At 37.2% G+C, this 12,395-nt stretch overlaps 1 protein-coding gene across 1 annotated transcript in view; it reads right to left on the reverse strand.

Moving 5' to 3' along the window:
- LOC102110740 (uncharacterized) overlaps nucleotides 1–12,395 on the reverse strand; it is a 71,683-nt gene that overhangs the window by 29,463 nt on the left and 29,825 nt on the right. Inside the window, exons 18-30 of the mRNA XM_088054613.1 lie at nucleotides 11,676–11,792; nucleotides 9,091–9,226; nucleotides 8,542–8,604; nucleotides 7,907–7,975; nucleotides 7,308–7,376; nucleotides 6,674–6,736; nucleotides 6,060–6,112; nucleotides 4,824–4,886; nucleotides 3,969–4,031; nucleotides 3,119–3,181; nucleotides 2,497–2,559; nucleotides 1,642–1,704; nucleotides 792–854 (exon numbers count right to left, since the gene is read on the reverse strand). Coding sequence (XP_087910739.1) covers nucleotides 792–854; nucleotides 1,642–1,704; nucleotides 2,497–2,559; nucleotides 3,119–3,181; nucleotides 3,969–4,031; nucleotides 4,824–4,886; nucleotides 6,060–6,112; nucleotides 6,674–6,736; nucleotides 7,308–7,376; nucleotides 7,907–7,975; nucleotides 8,542–8,604; nucleotides 9,091–9,226; nucleotides 11,676–11,792 — 948 coding nt within the window. The remainder of the gene's footprint in view (nucleotides 1–791; nucleotides 855–1,641; nucleotides 1,705–2,496; nucleotides 2,560–3,118; nucleotides 3,182–3,968; nucleotides 4,032–4,823; nucleotides 4,887–6,059; nucleotides 6,113–6,673; nucleotides 6,737–7,307; nucleotides 7,377–7,906; nucleotides 7,976–8,541; nucleotides 8,605–9,090; nucleotides 9,227–11,675; nucleotides 11,793–12,395) is intronic.

Consider the following 12,395-nt stretch of genomic DNA (forward strand, 5'->3'; position numbering starts at 1 on the left):
CATTTCTGTTAGCACTAGTTTTATCGCTCTACTATGTTTACAATTAAGAATTGTCTTTGCCTACAGAAAGTGTGCAGCATGAAGGAAGATGCCATCCAGGAGGCCGCATCCAAGCAAGTTAAATTTCTTGAATGCACACTTACCAGCAGGAGCAGGAGCAGGAGCAGGAGCAGGAGCAGGAGCAGGAGCAGGAGCAGGAGCAGGAGCAGGAGGTGTAATGGCTGCTTCGGGTGAAACACAAGGCTGCAAAATAGCTGTTCAGTGAAAGTAAGTATTAAGACACAAGGAAGTGCACCGAGCAGAAATGGTTATGGTTGCAAGGAAACGCTATTACAAAATGTTAACAGTTTAAAACAGAATAAAAAAAAAAAGCCTTTGATTAAAAAAAATATTAAAAAATAAGAAGAAAGCACTTAAAAGAAGTACTAAAAAAAAAAAATCAAAAAACAAATACCCAAACACGCACACACCTCAACCACTCCCTAAAAACAAAAAATACAAAGCAACCAGACATCCCAACCCAAAATAAATGCAAAGAAGGCAAAAAAGAAAAGGGGACTAATAAAAAACACCATTGCAATGGTAAATTTAATTCCTCTGTTACCTTTCATCAACCACTTTCTCTTCTGAAAAATGTCTCAGGATATTTCTGTTTGCACTGGTTGTACTGCTCCACTATGTTTACAATTTAATATTGCTGAATTTGCCTACAGAAGCTGTGCAGCATGAAGGGAGATGCTGTCTCAGAACTCACATCCAAATGACTCTAACTGTTTGAAAAGCAGACTTACCACCAGGAGCAGGACCACGAGGTGTACTGGTTCCTTGGGGTACAAAGGAAAGCCGAAAAGATTCTGTTCAGAGAAAGTACATTTACTCCAGAGAAGGTAAACTTTAAAAAACAAGTAGGTGGACAGAACTGAAATGGTTGTGGCTGCAAGGAAAGGCTATGTTGGTTCCAGACACAGTGTAGGTTCTGTAGGGTGACACACCAGGGGTTGTGTTGGTTCCAGACACAATGCAGGTTCTTTGTCTACACTCTCTTCCATGTGTTGGAATAAAAATGAAAACAACAAATCAAGGGAGAATCTACATTTATTGTGAAATCTATCTCACTAAGGCATGTACTTGAAGTACTTGTAATTGTTTGCTTCTTGTATTGAGAGCTTATTTGTAACACAGGGCACCTGATTATAGATACTAATCTTTAATAGACAAAGGACATTAGCAAATGTATCCTGCCCTAGGAAGGGTTGAAAAACAATAGCTCTATATTTTAAGATATATATATAGATAGATAGATAGATATAGATAGATATAGATACATAGATATATATTTAATATATTTAAAGACATATTTTACCCACATCATTATAACTGCTATGGTGAGATTTTTAATCAAGCAAACCAGCTTATTCTGCAATCTCCCTGACAAAATTTTAATCCCCGTGTTAGCTTTCACCACTACCTTTCTCTTCTGAAAAATGTCTCAGAGCATTTCTGTTACAACTAGTTACATTGCTCCATTATTTCTGCACTTGACTATTGTTATAGTTGCCTGCAGAACCTGTGCAGCATGACGAGAGATGCTGGCTCTGAACTCACATCCAAGTGACTCAAATGCTTGAAAAGCAGACTCACCATCAGGAGCAGGACCACGAGGTGTACTGGTTCCTCGGGGTACAAAGGGAAGCCAGAAAGGTCCTGCTCAGAGAAAGTAAATTTACCGCAGAGAAGGTAAATTTTAAGACCAAGGAAATGCACAGAACTGAAATGGTTGTGGTTGCAAGGAAATGCTATGATGGTTCCCGACACAGTGTAGGTTCTGTAGGGTGACACACCAGAGGTTGTGTTGGTTCCAGACAAAATGTAGGTCCTGTAGGGTGATACACCAGGGGTTGTGTCGGTTCCAGACAAAACGTAGGTTCTTTGTCTAGGCTCTCCCCTATGTGCTGGAATAAAAAAAATGAAAGAATAAAAAAGAAATTGAGAAAAATCTGTATTTGTTGTTAAATACCTCTCAAAAATGTACATATTTGAGGAACGTCTAAGTTTTTGCTTGTTTTCTTAAATGCTTCTTTGAAACACAGGGCATCTGATTATAGATATTAATCTTTAATAGACAAAGGACATTTAGCAAAAGTATCCTGCCCTAGGAAGGGCTGGAAAGCAATAGCACTTTATTTGCTACAAATACTTACAGACACCTTTTTCCCCTCACCATTAGAATTCCTAATTCCCATGGTTTTAATCAAGGGAAAAAACTTATTCTGAAATCTCCCTGAAAAAAATTTTAATCCCCGAGTTAGGTTTCCCCATCCTCTTTCTCTTCTGAAAAATGTCTCAGGACATTTCTGTTATCATCAGTCTTATTGCTCCTTTATCTTTACAATTAGGTATTGCTGTATTTGCCTACAGAATCTGTGCAGCAGGAAGGGAGATGCTGGCTCTGAACCCACATCCAAGTGACTCTAATTGCTTGAAAAGCAGACTCACCATCAGGAGCAGGGCCACGAGGTGTACTGGTTCCTTGGGGTACAAAGGAAAGCCGAAAAGATTCTGTTCAGAGAAAGTAAATTTACTTCAGAGAAGGTAAATTTTGAAAAACAAATAAATGCTTAGAAGAAAAAAACATTGTTTGCAAGGAAGGGCTATTGCATAAATGTTAATGGTTTATAACAGAAAGAAAGAAAAAAAAAAAAAGCTTTGGTAAATGAAAAATATAAAAGATTATAGAATTAAAATAAAAAAAAAAAACCTCAAAGTCAACAGCCACTCTCCCTACCACCACAACTCTCCAAAGTAACACCAACCAAACAAGGAACCAAAAATCCAACCAACCAATCAAGCAACCAAACCAAAACTAAAGCAGAAAATATCCCCACAAATATGGACCGATTGAATAAAAAAATTACAGTACAAATTTTTATCTCTATGTTAGTGCTCAAAATCGCCTTTCTCTTCTGAAACGTGGCCCAGAATGGTTTTCTTAGCACTACTTTTCTGCTCCGCAATCCTTGCACTTAACTTATATTGTATGTACATACAGAAACTGTGCAGCACGAAGCTGGCCCTGAAGACACATTGAAGTGACTAATTGTTTGAAAAGCAGACTTACCACCAGGAGCAGGACCACGAGGTGTACTGGTTCCTTGGGGTACAAAGGAAAGCCGAAAAGATTCTGTTCAGAGAAAGTACATTTACTCCAGAGAAGGTAAACTTTAAAAAACAAGTAGGTGGACAGAACTGAAATGGTTGTGGCTGCAAGGAAAGGCTATGTTGGTTCCAGACACAGTGTAGGTTCTGTAGGGTGACACACCAGGGGTTGTGTTGGTTCCAGACACAATGCAGGTTCTTTGTCTACACTCTCTTCCATGTGTTGGAATAAAAATGAAAACAACAAATCAAGGGAGAATCTACATTTATTGTGAAATCTATCTCACTAAGGCATGTACTTGAAGTACTTGTAATTGTTTGCTTCTTGTATTGAGAGCTTATTTGTAACACAGGGCACCTGATTATAGATACTAATCTTTAATAGACAAAGGACATTAGCAAATGTATCCTGCCCTAGGAAGGGTTGAAAAACAATAGCTCTATATTTTAAGATATATATATAGATAGATAGATAGATATAGATAGATATAGATACATAGATATATATTTAATATATTTAAAGACATATTTTACCCACATCATTATAACTGCTATGGTGAGATTTTTAATCAAGCAAACCAGCTTATTCTGCAATCTCCCTGACAAAATTTTAATCCCCGTGTTAGCTTTCACCACTACCTTTCTCTTCTGAAAAATGTCTCAGAGCATTTCTGTTACAACTAGTTATATTGCTCCATTATTTTTGCACTTGACTATTGTTATAGTTGCCTGCAGAACCTGTGCAGCATGACGAGAGATGCTGGCTCTGAACTCACATCCAAGTGACTCAAATGCTTGAAAAGCAGACTCACCATCAGGAGCAGGACCACGAGGTGTACTGGTTCCTCGGGGTACAAAGGGAAGCCAGAAAGGTCCTGCTCAGAGAAAGTAAATTTACCGCAGAGAAGGTAAATTTTAAGACCAAGGAAATGCACAGAACTGAAATGGTTGTGGTTGCAAGGAAATGCTATGATGGTTCCCGACACAGTGTAGGTTCTGTAGGGTGACACACCAGAGGTTGTGTTGGTTCCAGACAAAATGTAGGTCCTGTAGGGTGATACACCAGGGGTTGTGTCGGTTCCAGACAAAACGTAGGTTCTTTGTCTAGGCTCTCCCCTATGTACTGGAATAAAAAAAATGAAAGAATAAAAAAGAAATTGAGAAAAATCTGTATTTGTTGTTAAATACCTCTCAAAAATGTACATATTTGAGGAACGTCTAAGTTTTTGCTTGTTTTCTTAAATGCTTCTTTGAAACACAGGGCATCTGATTATAGATATTAATCTTTAATAGACAAAGGACGTTTAGCAAAAGTATCCTGCCCTAGGAAGGGCTGGAAAGCAATAGCACTTTATTTGCTACAAATACTTACAGACACCTTTTTCCCCTCACCATTAGAATTCCTAATTCCCATGGTTTTAATCAAGGGAAAAAACTTATTCTGAAATCTCCCTGAAAAAAATTTTAATCCCCGAGTTAGGTTTCCCCATCCTCTTTCTCTTCTGAAAAATGTCTCAGGACATTTCTGTTATCATCAGTCTTATTGCTCCTTTATCTTTACAATTAGGTATTGCTGTATTTGCCTACAGAATCTGTGCAGCAGGAAGGGAGATGCTGGCTCTGAACCCACATCCAAGTGACTTTAATTGCTTGAAAATCAGGCTCACCATCAGGAGCAGGGCCACGAGGTGTACTGGTTCCTTGGGGTACAAAGTGAAGCTGAAAAGATTCTGTACAGAGAAAGTAAATTTACTTCAGAGAAGGTAAATTTTTAAGACCAAGGAAATGCAGAGAACTGTAGTGGTTGAAATACTGTTAGAAAAATATTAATGATTTATACCAGAAAGGAAACAAACAACTTTATTAGGAAAAAAAAAAAAAAAGTAGAAAGAGAAAGGAATAAAAGAATAAAATATAAATAAATATACTGAACAAACAAAGAAACAAACAAGTTAATAATAATAATATTAGTAGTAGGAAAAACCAAAACCAAACATCATACAACACATCCACCACTCCCCAAAATCAAAAATCTCAATAAGGGAACCAAACCAGAACTGAAAATATAAAATTTCTAAGCAAATTGAAAGAAAAAAAACAAACAAAAAATTTATGATAGTAATTTTAAACTCTATGTTAGCTTTCACCATCCCCTTTCTCTTCTTTGAAAAGTTTTACAACATTTCTGTCAAAACCTGTTTTATTGTTCCATTAGGTTAACATTTAAGTACTGTATTTGCCTTAGAGGTTGAGCAGCATGAAAGGAATTACTGGGTTTAGCTCACACATCCAAGTGACTCTAACTGTTTGAAAAGCAGACTTACCACCAGAAGCAGGAGTAGGAGAAGCAGGTGTACTGGCTGCTTGAGGTGAAAGGTGAGGCTGAAAAATATCTGTTCAGAGAAGGTAAATTTTAAAAACCAAGGAAGTACACAGAATGGGAATAGTTATATTTGCAAGAAAACACTATCACATAAATGTTAATGGTTTATAACAGAAAGAAACGAAAAGGCTTTGGTTGAAAAAAAAAAGAAATTAAAAGAAGTAATAAATGAAAAAGATCAAAAACCAAATACCAACTCACCCACAATCTCCACTCCCCAAAACCAAAAATATCCAACCAAACAAGCAACCAAACTAAAATCCATAATATTTAAGCAAATTAATGACCAGTAGGCAATAAAACCCATTGCAGCAGTAATTTAATTCCTGTGCTGGCTTTCAGCATCCCCTTTCTTCTCTGAAAAAGCCTCCAAAAGTTTTGTCTGCATTAATATTATTAATCCGTTTTCTTTGCACTTAAGGGGTTGTTGTATTTGCCTTAGAAGTTGTGCAGCATGAAGGGAGATGCTGTCTAGGAACCCACATCTGAGTGACTATTATTGGTTGAAAACCAGACTTACCATCAGGAGGAGAAGCAGGAGTAGGAGGTGTAACGGCTGCTTGGGGTGCAACGCTAACCAGAAAAATATCTGTTCAGAGACAGTAAGTTTACTTCAGAGAAGGAAAATTTTAAAAAGCAAGGAAATGCACAGAACTGAAATGGTTACGTTTGCAAGGAATAATGATTATAAAAACATTAATGGCTTATAACCTAGAGAAAGGAAGAAGTCTTTGGGGGAAAAAAAAAAAAGAGTATAAAATAGGAAAAAAATTAAAAGCAGTATTAAAAAAGTCAAAAACCAAACACACACCCAATACTGCTGCTCTGCAAAACCAAAAAATCCAAGCAACCAAACAACCAAACCCAAACAGAAACTAATAAAATACCCAGGAAAATAGGGATCAATAGAAAAAAAATTATGGTAGCAATTTTAATCCCTGTATTAGCTTTCACCACCCTCTTTCTCTTCTGAAAAATGTCTCAGAATATTTCTGTTAGCATGAGTTTTAATGCTCTGTTATGTTTCCAATTAAATATTGCTGTATTTGCCTACAGAAGCTGTGCAGCATGAAGGGAGATGCTATCTCAGAACTCACATCCAAGTGACTTTAATTGCTTGAGAAGCAGACTCACCATCGCTTTCAGAACCATGAGGTGCAGCAGCTCCTTTGGGCACAAAGCGAGGCCCAACAGATTCTGTTCAGGGAAAGCAAATTTTCTTCAGAGAAAGTAAAATTTAAAAATGCAAGGAAATACACAGAACTGAAAGGGTTGTGTTTGCAAGGGAAGGTTATTACAAAAATGTTAATGATTTATAACAGAAAAGAAAGGAAAAATAGAACGAAGGAGGGAAGGAGGTAGGGAAGGCAGGAAGGCAGGAGCCAAGGAAGGGAATTAAACATAATAATATAAAAAAAAATCAAAACACAGATAGCCACCACTCCCCAAAACCAAAAACATCCAACCAACCAAGCAACCAAATCCAAACTAAAACTAAAACTGAAGTATATCCAAGCAACTAAGGACCAATAGAAAAAAAAAAAAAACAACAAATGAGTATCCATTTTAATCCCTGTGTTAGCTTTTACCATCCCCATTCTGTTCTGAAAAAAGTCTCAGAGTGGCACTGTTAACACTAGTTTTATTGCTCCATTAGGTTTACATTTAAGTGTTGTTGTATTTGCCTACAAAATCTGTGCAGCATGAAGGGAAATGCTGGGTTTAACTCATATCCAAGTGACTCTAATTGCTTGAAAGGCAGACTTACCATCACTGTGATGAGCATGAGCGGGAGGTGTTTTGGCTAGATGGTGTCCAATACGACGCCAAAAAGATTCTATGCAGAGAAAGTAATTTTAAAATTAAGAAGTTTTTAAATTTTAAAGAATTAGGAAATTCACAGCACTGAAATGGTTGTGGTTGCAAGGAAAGAACATTAGAAAAATTTTATTGATTTATAACAGAAAGGAAGGAAAAAACCTTTGGTAAAAAAAAGGAAAGAAAGAAAATCTAAAACAGTAAAAAAACCCCCCCACAAAACCCCATAAACCAAAAACACACCAAACCAACACCACCACTCTCCCAAAACAAAAAATCCAAGCAACTGAACTGAAACTAAAATCAAATATTCAAAGAAATAAGAAAAAAAAATACAGTAATAATTTTAATCCCTCTGTTAGCTTTCACCATCCCCATTCTCTTCTGAGAAACGTCTCACAACATTTCTGTTAGCACCAGCTATTCTGTGTCATAATGTTTGTAATTAAGTCTTACTGTATTTGCCTACAGAAGCTGTGCAGCATGAAGGGAGATGTTGTCTGGGAACCCATATCTAAATGACTCTAATTGCTTGAAAGGCAGACTTACCCTCACTATCACGAGCATGAACAGGAGATGTTTTGACTAACTGACGCCCAATACGACGCCAAAAGGATTCTATGCAGAGAAAATAATTTTAAAATTAAGAAATTTTTAAATTTTAAAGAATTAGGAAATTCACAGCACTGAAATGGTTGTGGTTGCAAGGAAAGGCCATTACAAAAATATTATTGGTTTATAACAGAAAGGAAGGAAAAAATCTTTGGTAAAAAGAAACAAAAAAAGAAAAAATTTAAAACAGTACCCCCCCCCCCAAAAAAACCCCCCATAAACCAAAAACACACCCAACCAACACCACCACTCTCCCAAAACAAAAAATCTAACCAACCAAGCAATCAAACCCAAACTAAAAATATTCAAGGAAATATCCAAGGAAATAAGGAGGAATAAAATAAGGAGCAATAATAAAAAAAATGCAGTACAAATTTTTATCTCTATGTTAGCATTCACCATACCCTTTCTCTTCTGAGAAAAGTCTCACAATCTCTCTGTTAACACCAGTTATTCTGTTTCATTATGTTTGCAATTAAGTCTTGTATTTCCCTACAGAAGCGGTGCAGCAGGAAGGGAGATGCTGGCTCTGAACCCACATTCAAGTAATTCTAATTGCTTCAAAGACTTACCATCAGGAGCAGGAGCAGGAGGTGTAGTGGCTGCTTCAGGTTCAAAGTGAATCTGCAAAGATTCTGTTCAGAGAAAGTAAATAGTAAAAAAATATGGAAATGCAGAGGAGGGGAGGGGAGGGGAGGGGAGGGGAGGGGAGGGGAGGGGAGGGGAGGGGAGGGGAGGGGAGGGGAGGGGAGGGGAGGGGAGGGGAGGGGAGGATAGCAATCAAAAACCAAACCCACCCACCAGTACCACTCTCCAAAACCCACAAAATCCAACCAACTAAACAACTAAACCCAAACTAAAACCAAGAAAAACCCAAGGAAAGAGGGTCCAATTAAAAAACCAAAAATACTTAGTAATTTTAATCCCTGTGGTTGCTTTCACCATCCCCTTTCTCTTCTGAAAAATGTCTCAGGACAATTCTGTTTACACTAATTTTATTGCTCCATTATGCTAACAATTAGGTATTGCTGTATTTGCCTACAGAAGCTGTGCCACAGGAGGGAGATGCTGGCTCAGAACTCACATCCAAGTGACTCTACTTGCTTGAAAAGCAGACTTACCTTTAGAAGCAGGAGCAGGAGGCGTAACAGCTACTTCAGGTTCAATGTGAACCCCTGAAGATTCTCTTCCTGTTGTTAATGCTTCAACTCTGGCAGATGCCAGTGAGTAGAGCTCCATAAAACTTATGAGCACATTCTTTAAGTAACAGTAAAAGGAATCATTAGTGCCAGGCATGCTCCACTTAAATGACAAATAGGAGACATCCAAATTTGTTACAAAAGACACAATATTTTTTAGCAGAGACATCACATAGTCAATAGTATATAATAGATAGATAGATAGATAGATAGATAGATAGATAGATAGATAGATAGATATAGATACAGATATATAGTATATATAGTGTATATATATATGTAGTATATAATAGTAGGCAGAATTTCAGTCCCAGGACTTAAATATCAGAAAGGTCTAACACTGGATTTTGCATTTATTCTCAAATCTTGAATATTAATATCATTGAAGAAAAGGACATGACTCCACATTCTATTTTAGAACATGCTTTAATGAGATGTTTACAAGCATGCAGTACAGCACTGAGTTCTTGATACAATTTTTTCATTTTATTTCAGTACAAGACTCAGTGCAGTTTCTGTTCACAAAAAATTACAACACAATTTCAGGCTAATGTTCACAATTCCAAAATTAGTCAATTTACTAATCTTTCCAATCCTCAGCAAAAAAAATTAACTTGACTGTAACAGAAGAAACACACTAAACCTACGAAGCTCAAAAAACAAATAATCTGATTGCAATATAACTGGAAAAATGTAACTGTTCCCATGTATGTAGTGGAAGAATGTCCCAATTTTGTTATACTGATTAAATTGATGATAAAGCTAGCAGGACAAGAGAGCACAAATGATTTGGCAGTACTGGAAACTTTATATTTACCTTAAGTATTATCAACTACCCCTTGAAATTACTAGTCTTTACAATGGTTAATCACATTTTATTTGTTAATTTTTCCCTTCAGATTATATTAAATTGGTCTTTTGAATGTAAAACTGTGGTATAAACAAAAATAGCTTAGTACCAAAAACAGGAATTTACAAAGATTTTTGCAGTTTTCATTTCCTTGGTTTCACACTGCTGCTTTTCAGAATAGATGTTAACACAGCTAAAATCAATCTAGTTACTTCGTTGTGGTGTCTAGGAAACATTAGTGGCAAATTAACATGTATGGCATCTTCTCTCATCAGAAACAATCTCCAAAATGTCTTGGTCCTGTGGCTCTAGTCCTAAAAGAGGATTCTTGCCAATTATAAGGCCTTTAATTGAAATGTGCTTGTCACCGACTAAGGCATTTCTAGATGATGTGCCTGCAAACAGCTTCACTACTTTTAATGACAAGTGTCCCTCAAGTGATTCTTAACTGCTTGCCTCAGCCAAGACTGCAGGATTGCCCTCAATACAGTTTGGCATAGAGTAAAATTAAAATCCACTGGGTGACCTCTGGCTATAAAAGGCAAATTTTGTAATAAAACCTCAAAAATGTGCTTGGAAAGGAATCAAACAGAAACTAGAGACAAGGGCAGAGGAGAGAGAGGGGGGGAAAGGGGTAAAGAGAGATGGGGAAAGGGATAAAGAGGAAAAGGGAAGGAGAAAAGGGAGTTCACAGTGACAGAGACTGTGAGCCATTAGTGCTGTTTTTATATGTCCTGAGTTACCAAGTGTACCTGATGCTGCCAGGTGAACAAGAACTTTACAATTCTGCCCCACCAGTGAGCTCCCCAGCATGTACTGTACTATGTTAGTTATACCACAAGCACTTTGTGCAAATATGAAATGCAACTTTTTGCATTTCTGATTCTCTTCCAGAAAGAAAGTAGGAACAGGCTGCCCTGCAGATGCTTCTGCAATCATTGTGAAGTCAAAAATGAATGTGAGTTGGGATGGGAGGGGAAAAAAAAAAAAAAAGGAAGCATCCAAGCATCCACTAGCAAATTAGAAAAAGTAGGATTTCATAACTGGTGATTGCCACAATTCCTCCTGTGAAAAGATGCCACCTGTGGGACCTTTTGTGCAGCTCTAAAATGTATCATCACAGTACTGGAGAAACATTTGAAACTCTACCCTTTGGCAGAAAAGTTCATCTGTGCTAATTAAGCTTCATGGGAATCTCAAGGCATTGCATATTACATATTTCCATATTTTAGAGTGGACATATGATAATGCACACATAATTTATATCTTTATCACATTGAAATGCATGTGTGCATGCAAGAGGGCGACAGTGAGAAAATTCCAGCTTAGAATCTGCCTTTCTTGGGTGTTAGTCTTGTGTATATTAAGGGGAAAAGAGAGGAGGATAGAGGGATATTAACTTTCAGGTATATATACTTTTGTCCATGTTTGTATTCCCATCAGTTATTTAATGCTGTAAAATTAAGAGGTGCCATCATCTCTGAAATACCATATGCAAGAGTATACATGGAAATTGTCCTCCAGCTGTTGACTGCAATAGCTTTGAAGCTTTTTGCTCTCCACATGCTCAGAGCAGTCTGTCTGCATGTTCTATCTCAGAAGCAAAAATTGAAAGAAAATTTAAAAAAATTAAACAGGATTGGTTTTAGACTCTTACTTGGAATGCTGTAGCCTCTGGCCTGCTGTTCATTGTTTCCTCTGAAAGGGTCTCAAGCTTCAGGCTGGGGAGCAGCGTGGCTGCTGCAGCACCTGATGCCATGGCCTGATCTCTGATCTAAAAGGAAAAAAAACCCCAGTATCACTGGTAATTTGTCTTCAGTCACACCAGCTGGCATGAACTGGGTCTCCTTGAGCTCCTTGAGTGGACTTGCATTGATTGCTGGACCTAATTCATGAATAAAGTACAACTGATTGAATTTTCATTGCAAGTAAGTCTCTAATTCACAGTTCTGGGAGAGGATGCTAACAAAAAATAAAAAATAAAAGCACCTTGCCCTGGCCTGAAAAGAGAAAGACCAAGGATAAGGCATGTGTGTATTACTGTAAAAACACAGCACTTGCTGCATGACATCCACTTCCAAAGTTTGAAAGAAATCATTATGAAGATGGTGGTGGCACAAAGGAAATGTTCTACCAGTACAGTTTGCTGTAGGTGAAACACACGGTTTAGGTTCTGTCACTTTCTGTGAACATTAAAGGAAAGAGACTTGAAAAGATATCTGAAATGAAATTAACAACAGTTTTGGTGAATGCAGAAACTAAAATAGAGATTTCTGTGTTGCTAGGAATTAAAGGTGTAGTAAGGGAAATTGATACTCCAAGGTAATGAAAATACTTCTTTTGCTCTGTGTTGCTCTAGATTAAAAGCACTTACAAA

This window comes from Pseudopodoces humilis, chromosome 4 (assembly GCF_049639895.1).
Source record: "Pseudopodoces humilis isolate 2021_Gansu_Grassland_sample_001 chromosome 4, ASM4963989v1, whole genome shotgun sequence".
Lineage (NCBI taxonomy): Eukaryota > Metazoa > Chordata > Aves > Passeriformes > Paridae > Pseudopodoces > Pseudopodoces humilis.